The sequence below is a fragment of the Myripristis murdjan genome, chromosome 14, assembly GCF_902150065.1.
Source record: "Myripristis murdjan chromosome 14, fMyrMur1.1, whole genome shotgun sequence".
Classification (NCBI taxonomy): domain Eukaryota; kingdom Metazoa; phylum Chordata; class Actinopteri; order Holocentriformes; family Holocentridae; genus Myripristis; species Myripristis murdjan.
This window is the reverse complement of record NC_043993.1, coordinates 37751753-37771119: the sequence shown is the minus strand read 5'-3', so window position 1 is coordinate 37771119 and position 19367 is coordinate 37751753. Positions and strand designations below refer to the sequence as shown.

Genomic DNA, 19367 nt, shown 5'->3' with positions numbered 1-19367 from the left:
CCTGGCCTGAAGTACAGGACCACAGTTCCCATAAATTACAATATACATCAAAATAAATCAATCCAGTGTGCACACAATCCATACAGCAGTACTAGTTCATACATAGCACCAGTTGCGCTATAGTAAATTGCTAAAAGTTCATAGTTTAACAGTATCATATTGTTCATGGGTCACAAATAACATTTGCAATGTTATTCAACAAACATGATAACCAAACATGATAAATACAACCAAAGTTATTCATTGAATTCATTCATTGGATTTTAGAGAAGCAGACAGGTAAATAAGAGCGCTAACCACATCTATTGGAAAGAATGGCGCCACCGGGCTAACGCTAGCGGCTACAAATGTCACGGGGGCTGGAAGGTGGAGGACCCAAAAGCAGGAGCCACAGGCAGAAAAATGCTCAATGAAAAACAAAATTTAATAAAGAAACTAAGGCAGGCACAGAACAACACAGAACAGCACAATGGACCAACCAGGAACAGAACTCAAGACAAGACTTAAATACACAAGAACTAATCATCAAACAAGACACACCTGGGGAAGGGGCTGGAGCACAAGACAGGAGAACACAGAGGATAGGCTGAGGGAAACACTGGGAGGGATCAGAACAATCAGGGATGATTAACAGACACAGGACAGGTGTGGCACAGGGAGGGGCAAACAAGACACAGCTGAAATCACTGAAAGGAACTAGGCAAAAGAAACTCAGGAAACAGATACAAACAAAACCATGACAGAAACACATGAAACAGAACCAAACAAAACACAAGCAACCCAAAACCATGACAGAACCCCCCCCTCAAGGGACGGCTCCTGACGTCCCAAAAACAGTATCAGGGGCACGGGGATGGATGGCCGTCATAAGACGGGGGGAGGAGGAGGCCAAAACAGGGCTCAGAGCTGGACTCTGGTGGAAGGCCAGAGGGCAGATGACCACGGGCGGGGCGATGCTCGGGCGGACGGCCAGGGCGCGAAGAACCAAGGACGGGGCGGTGCTCAGGCGGACGGCCAGGGCGTGAAGAACCAAGGACGGGGCGGTGCTCGGGCGGACGGCCAGGGCGTGAAGAACCAAGGACGGGGCGGTGCTCGGGCGGACGGCCAGGGCGTGAAGAACCAAGCACGGGGCGGTGCTCGGGAGGACGGCCAGAGCGCCAGGAACCAAGCACGGGGCGGTGCTCCGGCGGACGGCCGGAGCGCTGGCGGCCAAGGCGGAACCTCCCTGGATGGCGGCAGTGCGGGCGGCACCAGACTGCAGGCCAACCATGAAGTCCTGCAGCGTGGACTCGGGACCGCCGGGCAGCGGCAGCGTGGACTCGGGACCGCCGGGCAGCGGCAGCGTGGACTCGGGACCGCCGGGCAGCGGCAGCAGCAGCGGCGGTGTGAACTCGGGACCGCTGGGCAGCGGCAGCGTGGACTCGGGACCGCCGGGCAGCGGCAGCAGCAGCGGCGGTGTGAACTCGGGACCGCTGGGCAGCGGCAGCGTGGACTCGGGACTGCCGGGCAGCGGCAACGTCCACTCGGGGCCGCTGGGCAGCGCAACGTCCACTCGGGGAACTTGGACAGGGACTGGGGCCGGGGCAACCAGTCGGACTCTGGGAACTGGGGCAGGGACCGGGACAGCCAGTCGGGCACGGGGAACTGGTACGGGAACAGGGACTGGTGCCGGGGCAGCCGGTCCGGCTCGGGGAATTGGGACAGGAGCAGCCAGTTGGACTCTGGGAACTGGGACAGGGACTGGGACCGGGTCAGCCAGTCGAACTCGGGGAACTGGGACAGGGACTGGGACCGGGTCAGCCAGTCGAACTCGGGGAACTGGGACAGGGACTGGGACCGGGTCAGCCAGTCGAACTCGGGGAACTGGGACAGGGACTGGGACCGGGTCAGCCAGTCGAACACGGGGAACTGGGACAGGGACTGGGACCGGGTCAGCCAGTCGAACACGGGGAACTGGGCTTGCTAGACTGCTGGAGTTGGTAGCTGGGCTTGCTAGGCTGCTGAGACTGGTGGCTGGGCTCACCAGACTGCTGGGACTGGTGGCAGGACTCGCCGGGCTGCTGGGGCTGGTAGCTGGGACTGCCGGGCTGATGGGGCTGGTAGCTGGGACTGCCAGGAAGCTGGGGCTGGTGTCGGGGTTGCGGCTAGCCTGCAAATTGCCGATACACCCGAGAAGTGCACTCGCAGGAGCAGCCGGAGCCCGTGATGCAACCATTGTCCTGACAGAGGAGGTGATCTCCGCGACCTGCTGTGAGATCTGCGCAATTTTATCTATCAGCGTCCGGTTGCAGTCGGCCAGTTCCCCAAGCTTCTGCTTATGAGAGCCCAGAAAAGTGCTTTGACCATTCTGGGCCTGAGGCATCAGATCCGCAGGGTCCAAAGTGCAGCCAGTTAGTCCAAACAAACAATATTGCTCCGCTGGGTCCTTGAGTGGTTGGTCCATTCTGTCACGGGGGCTGGAAGGTGGAGGACCCAAAAGCAGGAGCCACAGGCAGAAAAATGCTCAATGAAAAACAAAATTTAATAAAGAAACTAAGGCAGGCACAGAACAACACAGAACAGCACAATGGACCAACCAGGAACAGAACTCAAGACAAGACTTAAATACACAAGAACTAATCATCAAACAAGACACACCTGGGGAAGGGGCTGGAGCACAAGACAGGAGAACACAGAGGATAGGCTGAGGGAAACACTGGGAGGGATCAGAACAATCAGGGATGATTAACAGACACAGGACAGGTGTGGCACAGGGAGGGGCAAACAAGACACAGCTGAAATCACTGAAAGGAACTAGGCAAAAGAAACTCAGGAAACAGATACAAACAAAACCATGACAGAAACACATGAAACAGAACCAAACAAAACACAAGCAACCCAAAACCATGACAACAAACAATGTCAACCCCAAGCGCTAACCACTTCAATTAGAACAGACGGCGTCATTAAGCTAAAGTTAGCAGCTACAACCAATTTCATACACAAGCGCTACCGCGTCCATAAGAATGAATGGCGTCGCTAAGCTAACGCTAGCGGCTACAAAGAATTTCAAACATAATTACTCACCAGTCCACGTGTTCTCTATAATACTCGCTCGTTCCGTCTCAAAACAGTCCGGGCACGGCAAAGGGCTCCTACAAGTTAATACACATGCATGGTGTAACGTCGATCGTAACTGAATAGGAAAAAGTGGCAAAAATGGTTTAAACCCACCTGTAGCTCATCTCTCATGCAGCCTCCCCACTGCTCTGTCCGAGACTGAGCTAAGGCAGCTTAATAACCACACGCGATTGGCCGCGCCGACCCACGTGACCACATGATGTCACCAGCAAAAACAAAGGATGATTGGGCCACTGGCCCAGGTAACCATCCCGCAGGATGAAGAAGAAATACCGCGAGATTTGGAATTATTACCTGTGTTACAAGTGACCGAAAGAATGTGCAGATACAAGTGATGGAAATGAGTTTCCTCTGCCGGGTGGCTGGGCACACCCACATGGAGAGGGTGAGGAGCTCAGAGCGCAGCCACTGCTCTTGCAAATTGATAGAAAGTGACTGATCTGGTTCGGGCATCTAGTTCCGGATGCCTCCTGGGCGCCTCTCTGTCGAAGTGTTTCAGGCACAATCAACTGGGAGTAGACCCAGGGCAGACCCAGGACACCCTGGGAGAATCATATATTCCAACTTGCCTGGGAATGCCTTGGGATCGCCACAAGGAACTGGAGGATGTGACCGGGTAAAGAAATGTCTGGACTGACATCCTCAGCCTACTATCTCCGCATTTCAGCCCTGGACAATTGGTAGAAGATGGATTTGCAGGAACATCCTGACACCCAATATGATGTCCCTCAGTCCTCACCATCCAGGTGAGGGTTTCAGGAATAACTAGTATTCCTGTGTTATATTTGTACTAAAGACTTTGAAAGAATTTAATAAACAGTATTTTTTTTGTTTGTTTGGCGAAATGGAAGTTTTCACTATTGACATGTATGATTTCAGTGAACAATTTCCAGTGAGAAACATGCTGTCTTCACGTAGTGTATTGTTACAGAGGAGTACAGAAGTCTGATGGAGAACTTGGTGACATAGTGCAAAGATAATGACCTGAGGCTCAATTTCTACAAAACCAATAAGCTTGTGGTGGATTACCAGGCAAACTGGACTGTCCTGGTTGTCATTCAAGGAGAGGAAATCAAATGAAAATGATGGGTCATGGTGTTGAAAAATGGCCAGAACAGTGGTTTTGCAGATCATTATGAAGTCACCGTGAATTTGATCTTTAATTTTTTGGATATACAATATCAGTACTTAATCTTTGTACCCCACAGTACATTCATGTGGAACTTTGTCATAATTAGCATACGAATTATTGACTTATGTCCAGAAATGTGGTTTGTCAGGTCACAGTGACCTTGACCTTTGCCCTCTGACCATTAAAATCTCACTGGTTCATCTTTGAATCCAAGTGAACATTTGTTCCACATTTGTAGAAATTTTCAAAGGGTGTTCCTGAGATATCGCGTTTATGTGACTGGGATGGACGAGAGGTCACAGTGACCCTGACCTTTGATCTCCAAAATCCCCACCCAAAGCATTGGCTAGTGCAGAGGCATAAAAGTATTACAGATAGATATCTATGTCACCCTTTACTTGAGCAAGGCCAGCTTTCAGGCCTTTTCACATACAACTCAAGACTTCTTCCACACAAAAGAGGTGAGTGAGTCCCTTAGTGACATAACAGCTGACACTGATGTAAATATTTGCTCAGAGCATTAGTGATGAGCTGGAGCCTCATTTTCCACAGAAATGAATTATTTATGTTATAATAAGGGGACAGGGAGGCTTCTTGCTGACACCTTTTTTCAGCCACACAATTCACAAATGGAAAAGACAATAGGATCGGCCATGATTTCCAAAAAGTTGTTGAATAGTTCCACATGAATATCAAACCACATTTTTGCCTGAAATACCCATTCCTAGAAGCGACAGAAATAGTATCCATGTAGAGTTGAATTGAGGTCAATTGGACTTTGTTTAGATTCTCAAAGACATTTCACTTCTCATCCAAGAAGCTTTAACAGAGAGAAGCACCAACGATCCCGTGGTTTCAGCGACCTGGATAACATCCCAACAGGTTTAAAAACCTGGGACTTCCCACCAGTCTGTCAGAACTGAAGAAGCTTCTTGGAATTGAAATGAAAGGTCTTCAAGAATATAAGCACAGTCCAGTTGATCTTGACTAAGCTCTGTGTGGGTAACCATGACCTGGATGAGTGAGAACCTACGCACATATGAGAAATAATAGAATCCCAGAAGAGGGGGCGCCCCAGTAGCTCACCTTTTGGAGCATGTACCACTTGTCAAGGCTGAGTCCTTACCACAGCGGCCTGGGTTTGAGTCTGATCCCTGGTCATTTGCTGCATGTCATCCCCTCTCTCTCCCCTGCCTCTCCTATCTCTCTCTACTGTGAGCCTCAAATAAAGTAGAAACTCAGAAAAAAAAAACAGAAAAAAAAAAAATATATATATATTTTCTGGGTTTGAAAAAAAAATCTAAATCTATCTATCTATATATGTATATATATATATATATATATATATATATATATACAGAGAGAGAGAGAGAGAGAGAGATAGTTTTTTTGTCCTGTGTCCTGTCCTGTGGAAGCCTGATGTTTACACATAGGGGGAAACTATCTTATCACTGCAAGGACTGACTTCATGTTGTAGTAAGACTCATTTAAGCAATATCACACCAGAGGGAGCGTTGTTATACTGAATGTCAGCATGGTTTTGATTTGGATGTGGGCATGAGGCCTCAGACCTAAGATCATCACGGTCGTCCTTTACTGACATTATCGATGACCGAATCACACCCGTGTTGATATTATGTATAACAATACAATCTCTGGTGTGATATTGTTTTCATATGCTGTTTTGTGAACAAAGACATTCATTAGTTAATGATAATCAGCAACAACAAATTAGTAATATTTTCTTTAATCAGTTTTCAGCTCCACCAACACAAATAGTTCTGACAGAATTCAAGCATCAAATGAGTTGAACATAAACAATTTCCTGACCACAAGCCAGCTTGCCTGGAGGTTTCCACTGCAGTATCCGCACATTTTTTATTTCTCTAATATTCCTATGGTAACTCAAACCCATCTACAGAAACCAGCAAAAGAACTGTGGATTAAGGATTATTTAAATCTAAGTGGTTTAGTAATTGACGAACTGACACAGTGACAATACATATGATAATAATGATGTTAACAATAGTCTTATAAAGTTCAGACACACACACACACACACACGCACCACAGACACCACAGACAAACAAACATACACACACACACACCCCACAACAGATATTTTCCTGTAAATGTATTCATATATACAAATTAGAGGTCGCGTTAACCGAATATTTTCCATCATTGACGGGTTTTTTTAAACGGTGACGGAAAAATCTTAAGGCCATCTGCCATTTTGACAGATTGCCATTCACACCCCTGACCACTTGGTGGCAATGACAGGGCAGATAGCAGTCCGGCGCCGTGCCAGATCTCCGGCGTACCGGTGTGAGTGCGGAAAAAAAAAATGAGGGTTCGGCCAGCTTTATCTAACAGACATTTCTCTGGATCCAATCCACCTTATTCCTGGGGGCGCCACTGCGGATATGATTATGGGTGCAACTTCCGGCGCGATAGCGGAAGTAGCAGTTACAAAGTGTCTAATCAGTAACGGCAGCGGTTATTTCAAAACAATCTAGTTAGTTTCTTAATAAATTGTTAGTTAGTTAGTTGGTTTCTTGACAAATTGTTAGTTCGTTAGTTCGTTCGTTAGTTAGTGAGTTAGTAAGTAAGTAAGTTAGTTAGTTAGTTAGTTGGTTAGTTAGTTAGTTAGTTAGTTAGTTAGTTCGTTCGTTCGTTCGTTCGTTCGTTCGTTCGTTCGTTAGTTAGCCAGTTTTCTTAACAAATTCTTAGTTTCTTAAAAAATTATCTTGTTTGTCTTAAAATGTCTCTTCGGAGCTCTGGCACCTGTTGTGCTGTTCGAGGCTGTACCAACAACCAGAGGAAGCTGAATCTGTGGCTTGATGAACAATGTTTTGAACATGCTCCCAGAACAAAAAGGGAATGCTCCTGTGATCAGCGTTACACTTTCCATCGCCTACCTACAGACGAGGAAGCCAGAAGGATGTGGCTGAAAAACCTGAATTTGAAGAGACCCCCGAAAACACTGTATGTCTGTTCATTTCATTTCATCGACAAAAAGCCGACGGAGGAAAACCCGCATCCTACTTTGTGGCTGGGCTACGACAGACCACCAGATAAGAAACGCCGGGTCCTCAGAAGGATTGACAGCAGTGCCAGGAGTACATCAGGTAAGATTTCAGGTGTAGGGAGGCCAGAAAATTATTGTATTTATATATGTAATAGTATCGGATTAGTTCGGAATTACCGCATTTCACCAATTAATCGCCCGGGCATTTAATACGCAAAATCAACTTGGACCCCGGGCGTTTAAAAGAACCAGGCGGCTATTCGCTGCAGGGCTTTATCTATTTTTACACAGACCTGCACCAGGCCATTATTGTGATGACAGTTACTGCCCAACATATTTACAGTCGGTCAATTTAAGATTACGGTACACCCTTTTTTTTTCTAACGTTAGCTAGCTCTCTTACTTTGACAGGTTATTCGGTTATTCAAATGTAATAGAGTGAAATAGAGCTAATTTGACTCACTTTATGTACTAATAATTATGATCTGTATCATTATCCTCAGATGAGCTTGATGAAATGGAGGTGAGTGAGGAGCCAAGCTCAACATCCGTGCATTCTTGTGATGCCCAAACACAGTGGGTTGACCCAGGGATGGAGGACCACACATACTCGAAAGGACCTATCATCTCTTGCAGTATGAGCACACCATCCCCAGAACTGTCACATCCTGTTGCAGATGGTATGTTACAGAGTGATGCAGACTCCCTCTTGTATACAGGAATCCCACTAGTTGAGTTTCACACCCTTGTTTCCTGCCTACAACCATTTGCTCCAACTGCATCATCCGTGCCAGTGGTGGATCAAATCCTAATGACGTTAATGAAACTAAGACAAAACTTTGTCATGGCTGATGTAGCACGGCGATTTAAAACATCACAAAGTCAGGTCAGCAAGACTGTTGGACAGTGGATAGACATAATGTCTGAACACATGAGGGACCTTATTCCATGGCTGCCTCGTGAAACAATCAGAGCTACATTGCCACAGGCTTTTAAGGAGCAATTTTCAAATACAACCTGTGTAGTTGACTGCTCAGAGACTGTCCTGCAGAAAGCCAAAAATCTGGACTCTAGAAGCGAATCATACAGTCACTACTATGCCAGCAACACAGTGAAATATTTAGTGGCAATTTCTCCCTCTGGAATTATCATGTTCATTTCAGATGCTTATGGTGGCAAATGCAGTGACAGGTACATAACACAGAGCTCAGGGTTTCTGGACTACTTGCGTGCTGGAGACGAGGTGATGGGGGACCGTGGTTTCACAATTAGGGACCTGCTGGAGGAGCGAAGGGTGAACTTAATCATACCAGCATTCACACGCAAAGGAAGCCAGCTGACCAATGAGGAGGTCACTCACACACGACGCATCGCTCATGCCCGCATTCATGTTGAACGGGCAATAAGGCGTCTGAAGGTGTACAAGATTCTTTCTCAAACAGTGCCAATTAACTTGGTACCAAAGATAGATAAAATACTCAAGATCTGTGCTGGTCTAGTGAATTTAAGAGGTGAGCTTATTTCAAGTGAAAAATGAACTGTATTTCCTGTGTTAATTGTCTGTTTAGGTTGACATTACTCTTGATTTTTGATTGGTGGTGCGCAGTGTTGCAAAAGAAAAGTAATGAAATGCATTAACACTAAAGTAACAAGCAAAATGTAAGGAGGAGAAAGAACATTTATTTGTATTGAAATGTATGTAGGAGGTAAATATAAATAACTGTCAGAGAAATAAATACTTGAGTAAAGAACAGGTAAATGAAAAATGTACATAGTACAGTGTAGGGGTGGAAAACCGAACTGTGAAAAATGAACCATTCAATCAACAATCCACCCTGCAAAGTGCAGTGTTGCAAACACATCTGCTGTCCAAGAGACATCTAGCCAAACACTGAGCTAATGAATTAATGAATGTATTGAAGGTGTTTTTATGGTTGTTAATAGTCTAACTAGTCTAAGTAAACTTTTGCCTTTAAAAGGATCCTTGTTGATTTCATGTTGTTATCCCAAATCTTTGAATGAAAAATATATATATATATATTTTTGGCAAGTAAGACAAAATACAGAGAACATTGGACATGTTAGTGTTTTTTTTTTCCTATGATGTTCAAAACAAACCGCAAACTGCAATACAAACCAAACCGTTTCACCCCCAGTACAGTACAGAATTTGTTATTTATTTATTGTTGTTTGTCTAACTTGCTTGGAACTTGTTTGAAACTTGCTTAATACTATAAACCAAGAAAAATGAAATTTGTTTTAGGTAGAAATATAAATGTCTTGTATTTTGTAATATATCTGAGGGTGATTTTTAAGATTTTGTGCTTTTAATAAAACTAAAAGCAAAAAGGCATCTGTTGTACTATTTTCTTTGAAGTGTTTACTACCTTTATACACTGCTATTTGTGTTTTTTATGTGTAATGTTACTACACCTAACACCTGTCATCCGCTCACTGTATTTTCAAAAGACTCAGGTATTTGGGGCAGAGCTTCATCTTCTTCTCAACAAAGTCATCCACTAATCTTGGAAGCATGTGTGAAAAATAAAAATCCTGCAGGTGTTTCACATGTACATCTGCATAGTCTTTGTCAAATGGCATGTCCAGCTCCAGGTGCTCAGTTGGTGTCCAGATGACCAGCTTGCAGCTCTGCAGACCCAGGCACATCATTGTCAGCTGTGTCTGGAAGAATAAATGTAATATAAAATGGGTTACAGTTTTTTTTTTTTTTTTTTTTAAATGAAGGTTCACAAATATCTATCACATTAATTCACACACAAGTAGTGATATTTTTTGCCCACCTGGAGGTAGTATCCACTTGGTCCATTAGGGAAAATGACATAGTTCCCATCACTTGAGCATCTGATATCACCATTTGGCCGACTGAGAAAGTCTGCAATGGGACACTTCAGTGGACACTTAATCTCAAGGAGCTGTGTGGAGTCCAAAATTCCATCTGGGCTGGCTCCAAACCAGGGATGGTCAGGACACACCACCAGGCCTTTCCTCTCCACAGTGTGCCCCTGTCCTTCCATGAGCTGAATGGCTTTTTCCTCATTCTCTTTGCCATAATTTGTTGCTGTGTTGCCAGTGAAGGTGGGGTGTAAGTGTTCGTTGAGGAATTTTTGTGGGTTAGTTCTGCTCCGTTTGGGGACTTTCTTTGCTGTGCTGGCAGTCAGTCGAAGCTTCCTTGCATCATGCCACAGTTGTGATGCACTCTGCACTTGGGTCTCCTCGGTCAGCTTCTCTATCTGGGCAGGGCTTAGCTGAACATAGGTCTCATAAAAAGTGAGACACTTTTTACAGGTTAGTGTTGAGCCATGTTCTGTATGGGGTATCTGTAGATCACCCTGGCTCTGAGAGGACTCATTACTCTCTACTTCTAACCTGTAGCACCGCTGAAGGAGACCATCTGTCTGCAGCTGAAATAATGGGGCCATCACAGAGGAACGGATGTGGGTCTTAAATTCTGCATGGTTTTTGAAAAGTTTGGGAGGGGCTTCTGCAGGTGAAACACTTACAGGATCTGGTGTTGATGTTGATGAGCCTGGATGAATGTGGTCTGCTTTATGACGTTTGAATTTTATATGCATCACCTTTTTCAGCTCTACATTCTTCCTTGTACCTGCATTCCACTTCCTCTGTACGTCAGTACAGGCTATCCCTGTCTTTCCCTGTCTGACTGCATTCTCAACCTACATGAAAAAATTGCCTGTTACAAAATGCACTCTGCAGCTCAATCAGTTAAAATTTATTTATATGTCACTTACAAAGTGTCATTATAAAGCACATTACAATAATAAAATATCAGGACAATCAATATTTTACCTTCCACAGTATTGCAGCTGCGTGGCTGCAAGATCTCCCTGCTCCTGCAACACATGAGCACCCAGCTGTTTGTATTTCACCTGACGCTTTAACTAAAACCCAGGCCCGGTGATGTGGGACTTTCAGGCTCTGGCTTGGCTCTATGTCTGCTTTCAAATACACAAGGTCGTGTCCCACCTCCTTTAGCAAAACGCGACCGACCTTGTTGCTGTGGAGGTACTGATACGCCTCAGAGCTTTTCAAATTGTTCATAGCTTCGCCGTCTGTGGCAACGGAGTCAATAAAATAGCTGAATATGCTTGTGTACGTTATTTTTGGCCACTTCTTCAGATCGTCCTCCCATCCCTCGAGAGTAGAAGGCAGCGGAATGATAATATTATCCCGTTTAAGGTGTGAAAGTTGATGTTCCCACATGTTTCATTTACCGATCGCTTCAAAAAAGACGATTAGCGTTGGCCGTTACCATGGTAAACGCCGGTTCCGGTTCAGCAGCGGAAGTCGCTCCCACAATTCGCGCAAGGGATCATGGGGGCGAGGAATAAGGTGGATAGAAGCACAGCTTTCGTTCTCAGCCACACTAACAATAGGCCTACTAGCCAATCAGAAGTAGGGCTGGGGCGGGACTTGGGTGTTGACAATCAGGCGCTCCATGTGCCGTCGAAAGTAAGCCTCGTTAGCCTTCAGTGACGCACATAGACATATACCGGTATGTCTATGTGACGCACTGCAACCCACAGGATGGACCGCAGGTTCATGAAGCCCGGGGAAGACAGCAAAGACGTCTCTTACACCGATGATGTCGGCGCCGACAGTATTCAGCATGTGCACTTTACATATCGATATCTCCTAGACCGTTTATGACATACAGAAACTTAAAAAAAAATGTCGGGAACTGGAGAAACGGAGCTTGGCGCCTATATACAGTACCATTACGGTAACTCCGTAGGACTACTGACACTTCGACCGTCCAGTCACAGAAGAGTCCCCGGTGTGTCACTTGTTTGTAATAAGAGCTTCTCATACCGTAACTCCTGAACCAATGGTGCGATCAAAGAAAAATCAGACAGTTTCTGAGAGCAGAGAACCGGAGCTTTCCGATGGTGTGCAAAAGCACTCAGTCATTTCACAATTCTGACAATTCTACAACCATAAAAAGCAAAATAAATCAAGGCGGTTTTAGTTTAATTGCAGGCTTTATAAGAATAAATGGCAATGAGCTTGGATAGAGCAGAATGGGCAATGTAGCAACAGATAGTTACAAGATAGTTAATATTTCAAACAATGTATAGATGTTATATGATGAAATTTGCCGCATACAAAATGTCACGGCAGTTGAGTGTCAGAAGTTTCTTTAAATGGATACGGTTTGGATTTTCTGTTCAGCTAACTTTGGACTGAATATTAATTAAAAATGAATGAAAAAGAAATGCTATTGAATATGTCCTTCTTATCATTTAAAAAATTAAAGTGACTGGTAAAAATAGATTATGACAGGATTTTTATGACCCTGTCAGTCAAAATGAGTCTGGCGCGACCTCTGATACAAATATACTTTGGTACAAAAGACATTGTGCATTGTGCTGATTACAGAGTTGCATCACTTCAAACATCATGTGGATGTCAGAAAGTACCAAGATCACAAAAGAGTTGAGCAAAGCCAAGCTCTCTTTGAGTTAGAAATCTTATCAAAACCTATCAAAGACGCTTGCTCTCTACACTTGTCGTCCGACCAGTGGCCTTCTCTTGCGCTTACTGGATTTATGAATAAAAGCTGTCATCACTGAAGACCTCAGGTGTATAAGATAGACCTTATACATCAGTGGCAGAGATATTTCATATATGGAGATCATTGTGTTACCTCGAAATATGTGATTAATCTATAAAGGCTAACGGACCTTTCTTTTAGCTTTTGACTGGGCGTGTTGTTGTATACCAGTATTTACCGTCCTTTCTATGTCCTGCCTTAACATGTTTTAATTCACTGACTGAAAGCAAAATGAAAGCTGTTTCACTGTGACAATGACAACAAAGTGGACTGAATTGCAGTCCTCATACATGAAATTTATCATCAAAGTTTATGTGCTTACAAGCACATATTCAGTGCAATCACTTCCAATATCATTCACCAGCATTTGCTTTGTTCAGGAAAGCTGAGCATCTCCACTGACAGCATAGATGCTGTATGAGGAGTGGCCTGATGGTTTGGTCTCTGAGGCCATAGATGAAAGTACTCAAACACCTGGGGAGGATGGTGAGGAAAATAAAGGAAAGGTTGTGAAGGTGTAAAAAATGTGATCTCTCCATGATTGTAGCAGCGGCTGTGATGATGTTGGTGTGAAAAGTGGCGATGAGAATCAGGCCCAGCTGAAACAGGTGGAGTAAAAGGGTTTGGCTGGCCTTTCTGGCTGAGGCTTTGTTTGTTGAAGCAGACCTGGCAACAAGTGTCACACCTATATAGGAACAGATGATTGTGACACCTGCAGACAGGAAGACAATGCCAGAATATGCTGTGACAAAATAATAATACATTGGTACAAGAAACAAGGTCTCTTCGGAGCAGAAGTCGTTCATCTGCAGGTCAAATGAGAACTCAGTGTTTGAACATAATAGCATTAAAACACGAATGATGATGCGGAGGGAACTGCTGAGCCACACCAGAGTGATTGCCACACCTGTGTTTCTGATGGTGATGATGACAGCGTGTCTCAGTGGATAGCATATGGCCACGAATCTCTCCAGTGACATCACCGTTAAGGTTAGAGGAGAGACTGAGTACACGAGCAGTGGGGGTATTATTACAACACTGCACATGTAAAACGTCAGTTTTATCTGAAAAGAAGCCAACAGTAAAAGCAGCGAGCTCGATACCAGGTAAACAGTGTCTGCAAAAAGAAGATTATACAGCAGGATGTAGCGAAAGGTTTCACGAAATACCGACTTACTCCTCAAGGTGAACAGCAGGACACTGTTGATGTAGAGGCAAATGCAGATCGGCCCCATGCTCAGAGTGCCATATAATAATATTTCCTGTGTTGTATGATACTTCAGGCCGGCAGTGTTATTGTAATTAGTCCTTGGCATTTTCAACATATTAGAATTTTTTCTGAAGAACAAAATGTCTCTATTGCCGCCTGCTGCAGTAACTGGAGCACAAGACACAAACACAAAGAAAAGTGCATCATCCCCTGTCTAGAGATATTCATGCCTTCCTTCAGAGATAAGTACAGGACAAAATCATCCACACTGTTGCTAACTATCACTCTACAGACAGCAAGTTAAAAATCATGCTGGTATCCACAAGACCAGATCTGGTCTGGAGGAGTTGCCTTTCCTCCCATCCTGTATATGAGCTTTATCCTCCCACCCACTTCAGGTGTCACCATCACATGTCAGCATGGTCACCCAATTAGAAATGGGTTGTGTAATCTTTTTGAAAAAGGAGAATGGGGATGTGTGCAGTCTAGCCTCTTTCTGATGTAATTTTTCTGGCACCACCTTCTCAGTAAAATCAAAATTTACCTTAACTTTATTGCATTATAAACCGCGTTAAATATGTCTTTTGAACAATTTATGCGGTTCAGTTCAGTTCTAATTGTCATGATCTGGCGCTAGTATCCTGAGGCCTGTAACATAACGCTGGATTTGGGCTTAGCGGGATAACTTCAGGGTTAACCCTGGGTTTTCTGTACCATAAAGCTGGTTTACTTTTAATCGGGGTATGTTACCATGGTAACATACGCAGAACACCTAACCTGCTCCAGAGCAGGTTAAGTTCAGGATAAGAGCTCAGCAGGTAGAAAAGCCCCACCTACTGACCCATCAACTCTCTTGGAAAATGGCCTGCCCATTGGATTAGAACCCAGTGGATCCAGGTGCACAACTTGTGCTCCTTTTTTCCAAGTTAGGCTGAGCATTTTTTCCCCTTTCTTCTCCTTCTTTTATAAAATTAATACATTTTACTTAGAGTTCTTATTTTAATACTGTTTGTTTTTCTCTCACTTTTTTTCAAATTTGAAGAGGAAGAAGGAATTCTTCTTGTTTGTTTGTTGTTGGTTTTTTTAACTCATGACTCTACACTGTCCAACCAAAAACTGATCTTGTAGACTGATGTAATGATTTTTAAAAAATATTTTTGGAAATAAATGAGGGGAATTTAATTCAGAGGGTTAAATAAAAGTCTGATAAAATACACGCCAGCCTCTGGGCTCCTTTAGATTTCCATTAGTTTGCTCATATTTAGTATTTAGGGTGTCTGCCCTGAAAAGTCCATGAGAGTTGATGCCAAATGCTTTACAGTCTTTAAGAGACAGTGAAATAATATTTTAACCAGCAGAATAAACATGAAGGGTCAGAAGGTTCATAAAATGAAATATCAAGATCAGTTGAATCAAAGTGACGATTCTGACGAAACTCAAACTGAGGGCAGCGGCCCTGCGAGGGTCGCCCCTCACTGTGAGAGAGGGCCAGTTCCTCTGCAGGAGTGTACGGCTGAGTGTGAGACACATTCATTTACTGAACACACAAATGTTACTGTAGTCCGATCTACTCGAGCCGTCATGGTGTGGAAGTCAGATTATAATCCAACTAATTTGCGCATTGGCACAGTCGGCGATTTTTTGCCAGCATTCCTTGCGGCTCTTGGCAGCTTCAGCTGTGTTGCTTTTTGCCTGGATGATGGATTTATAGTCTTTGTATTTATTCAAGATTATTGTCTGCTCCTTCGTTGTAAAGTATGCAGCTCAGGTGGATTTTTCCTTGTCTGCGATTGGTCGTATGCAGCAAACTCCGCCCTTTTTATGTGAGCGCGCACAGATCTAGATTGGAAAAGCCTGGGTTGAATTAACGAGTTGATAAGCGGCTTCATGGGACCGAAAATCCGGATTGCAGATGTCTGGTTAAGTGAAGCCAGATAACTAAGAGAAACCCTGGGTATGTTAATCCATCTTTTTTGGTACAGGCCCCAGGTTTTTTTTCCCCATTGTTTCCCTTGTGTTGCTCATGTTTTCCCCCTCCTAATGTTTCCTGTGTTTTCTCTCTCCTCCTGTTATTTGTGTGTCTTTGGGCATGGCTATCCACTTGGGCTCTCAACAGTTCCATCCACCACTCCTGATGGCTCCAGCCAGCTCACCTGCTTCTCATCATCCCATCAGTGTGCAGTATTTCAACGCCAGCTCTCCAGTCACTCCTCGCCAGATTATCCAGTCTACCAGTGTGGTAACATACATTCCGGCCTTCAAAGTGTTTGTTCTAGTGAGACTTTTCGCGTTAGGTTTTTGAACTAATTGCTATCTCCTGTGCTCCAGGTCCACATCTCCTTCAACTAGCCAGCTCTCCGCTCACCTCCAGCAAGCCGTGGTCTGCCCGCCATCCGCCAACCTGTCTCTTCTTCATCACCACAGCCATTATTCCTCATTACCTTAAGATAAACCTTCATCTACTCTGCCTACTGGTCCACGTTCTGCTTCTGGGTCAAAACAGTCATTGCCCTTAACACTAATGTCCCAATCATTACATTTGGATTAGAGACAGAAATTACTGTTAAAATTCAATGAAACACATCATCAAAACTGGATGACCACCCAGTCGTGCACAAACCTCCACCAATGCTGAAGAATTTTTTCACTTCAAACCAGCAGACTCCATAACATTCGACGTTTGATTTTTTGTATTGTTTTCTGGGTTTGGCTGTCCGACAAATGAAATAGTGAATGAAACATTATAGATACACACGGCGTCGTGTCATCAGCGCGTCATAGCTGGGGGGCGGAGTCACCTGGGTGGAAAACATTGGTTTGCTCTCAGTGATTCCCATGCATTCAGTGTGATTTTTGAATCCAATTTTCTAATAAGATAGAGATTTTCAAATCAATATCAATGGCTTACATTGATTCTTTATTGCCAGCCGACAAAGAACGCTACCTGTCAAAGTTGACCAAAATCGGAATCGATTGTTGTCCGTTTCTTGTGAAGGAGCGGACAGATGATCCAACGCAATGGCCTCCGGTCGCGTACGGAGATATCTACAACTATCTGATTGAGTCGCCTGGTAAGAGACACTATTACATTTTCTACAGCTATGTTCAATTATACTTACCTTAATATCAAACAGCAAGAGCCAGTAATGAATTAATCATGTTTATGGAGCTCATTTGAGTGAATTACAGGTAGTTGTTTTGACACATGAGCTGACCAATACAGATGCTTGCCAATAACCACCTCTTAGTCAGTTTTTTCTTCTAAGACTCATGTCTCAGTTAGTTTTACTGGTTAAATAAAGGAAGTTATCATTGTTACGTTCTGTTCTACAACCGTGTTGTGAATGAGGAAAGCTAAGCTAAAGCTACACCTTAAACAGCACTTTGCATAAGCGCACGTAACAATAACCTATCAATAATCAAGAGCATCAGTAAGGTTCTATTTGTCACTCATACAGGTACAAGAAGCAAAATGCATTTTTGCAGTTTACAAATTTATCGGCAATAAAGTGGAGTCCGCAGACCCAAACATGTGGTGTGGAAAGGGTTCCACAGACAGCCAGATTTATCCTCTCGGCGGATGGCGTGCAACCACTTTGTCCCTCTGAAGGGCTCTGTGTTGATATTTGGCAAACGTATGAACTTTAATTCCGGATTTTTTGCGAAATTCGATGTGCAAAACGTCACACAGCAGCTCTTAACCATTGTCCGCTCATTGTTTTCAATGGTCGCTAAGGCTTTGTTTTCCACCCAGGCTAAAACCGGATGTGACATTTGTGGGTGTTCCTGTCTAGCTCCGTGTGTATCTATAGCAGCCTGTTTGAGAAGTTGTAGATGTCTGAATTTCCTGTCGGTTCATGAACTTGTGATAGTAGCTCAGTACAGTTATGACTAACATACAAAAACCTCTAATGGTGAAAATACATCATATTGATCATCACCAAAATCTTGTAGTTCACTGTAGAGTGACAGGGTTGTGGTCATTTTTAAAATGGAGGCAGGAGAGTGTGCATCAGCTATCGTGTTATCACTCTGCTCAGCCTCTCTGGGAAACCTTTAACCCAGCTGCTGAAAAGGAGCTTCAGGAGTGCGGGGTGCTAGTTTGGCTGCTGTGAGCCATTTGGTCTTGAGGCCATGGTTCTCTGATGGCCTCAGACTTGGTGGTTTGTCCCCCCAGAGCTGGGATTGAGTTACTGCCTCAAATGGAGTAGTCCTAGAATCTTTGGGTCCTGTTCACGTTTGAGGGTAAAATGAAGCAGGAGATCAAAAGGCGGATCAGGGCAGTGGTGGCAGGAGTCATGCGTTTGTTGTACCAGACCACTGTGGTGAAGAGGGAGTTGAGCCAGAAGGCAGAGTTTTCAAGTTACACACTGATCTTTCTTCAAAGCTTCAGTGATGGTTATGAACTTTGGTAGCAACTGTGTCAAATAAATTTGAGGCAAAAACTACAAAGACTAAGAAAAACACTGTGGTAATAGCTAATCATGTCTATGTGATATGACACAGTTAAAGCATTGTAATGGCTAGTGATCAGAAGACCAGGATACGCTCTAGCCCCAGTGACCCACCCACAGTTCATGTAAACCCACGTCTGGGTTATAGTCCATTTAGTGAACAATGTTGCTGAAGGGGAATGTATATGTGTGGCTGTGGGTAAATGGGCAAAGCGAGTGGGGAGAGGGTGTGTTTTGTGGGCTACAGGGAGCCCTTTACCAGCCTGGCAGGAGGGGTGCGACTCTTCAGCAGGTCTGCCAGTCCATAGGCTCTATGCCTGGTCCATTAGCTCGCCATCGTCATCATCATCATCATCATCAATAAACCTGGCCTGAAGAACAGGACCACAGTTCCCATAAATTACAATATCATCAAAATCAAAATAAATCAAAATAAATCAAAATAAATCAATCCAGTGTGCACACAATCCATACAGCAGTACTAGTTCATACATAGCACTAGTTGCGCTATAGTAAATTGCTAAAAGTTCATAGTTTAACAGTATCATATTGTTCATGGGTCACAAATAACATTTGCAATGTTATTCAACAAACATGATTACCAAACATGATAAATACAACCAAAGTCATTCATTGAATTCATTCATTGGATCTTAGAAAAGCAGACAGGTAAATAAGAGCGCTAACCACATCTATTGGAAAGAATGGCGCCACCGGGCTAACGCTAGCGGCTACAAACAATGTCAACCCCAAGCGCTAACCACTTCAATTAGAACAGACGGCGTCCTTAAGCTAATGCTAGCAGCTACAACCAATTTCATACACAA

At 44.2% G+C, this 19367-nt stretch overlaps 2 protein-coding genes across 2 annotated transcripts; one reads left to right on the top strand and one right to left on the bottom strand.

The window, feature by feature from the left end:
- The first annotated feature begins 7085 nt into the window (after window positions 1-7085).
- On the top strand, window positions 7086-8928 carry LOC115371255 (uncharacterized). Its single transcript, XM_030068494.1, has 2 exons — window positions 7086-7383; window positions 7787-8928. The coding sequence occupies exons 1-2, from the start codon at window positions 7197-7199 to the stop codon at window positions 8818-8820; spliced, it is 1221 nt and encodes a 406-aa protein (XP_029924354.1). The 5' UTR covers window positions 7086-7196; the 3' UTR covers window positions 8821-8928.
- An 806-nt stretch (window positions 8929-9734) lies between these two features.
- Window positions 9735-14192, bottom strand: LOC115371051 (olfactory receptor 7A10-like). The gene is made up of 4 exons (XM_030068166.1): window positions 13276-14192; window positions 12970-13024; window positions 10085-10549; window positions 9735-9932 (listed from the first exon to the last, which is right to left on the bottom strand). The coding sequence occupies exons 1-4, from the start codon at window positions 14190-14192 to the stop codon at window positions 9735-9737; spliced, it is 1635 nt and encodes a 544-aa protein (XP_029924026.1).
- Between the last annotated feature and the right edge of the window lie 5175 nt (window positions 14193-19367).

Bases quoted from the DNA above. Each gene is read 5' to 3' on its own strand.
- LOC115371255 (XM_030068494.1), top strand. From the start codon at position 7,197: ATGTGGCTGAAAAACCTGAATTTGAAGAGACCCCCGAAAACACTGTAT. The intron at 7,384-7,786 runs GTAAGATTTCAG...CATTATCCTCAG, and splicing joins CAGTGCCAGGAGTACATCAG to ATGAGCTTGATGAAATGGAG.
- LOC115371051 (XM_030068166.1), bottom strand. From the start codon at position 14,192: ATGCCAAGGACTAATTACAATAACACTGCCGGCCTGAAGTATCATACA. The intron at 10,550-12,969 runs GTAACACAATGA...ACCTATGTTCAG, and splicing joins GATTAATCACATATTTCGAG to CTAAGCCCTGCCCAGATAGA. The intron at 9,933-10,084 runs GTGGGCAAAAAA...CTGGGTCTGCAG, and splicing joins CAAGTGGATACTACCTCCAG to AGCTGCAAGCTGGTCATCTG.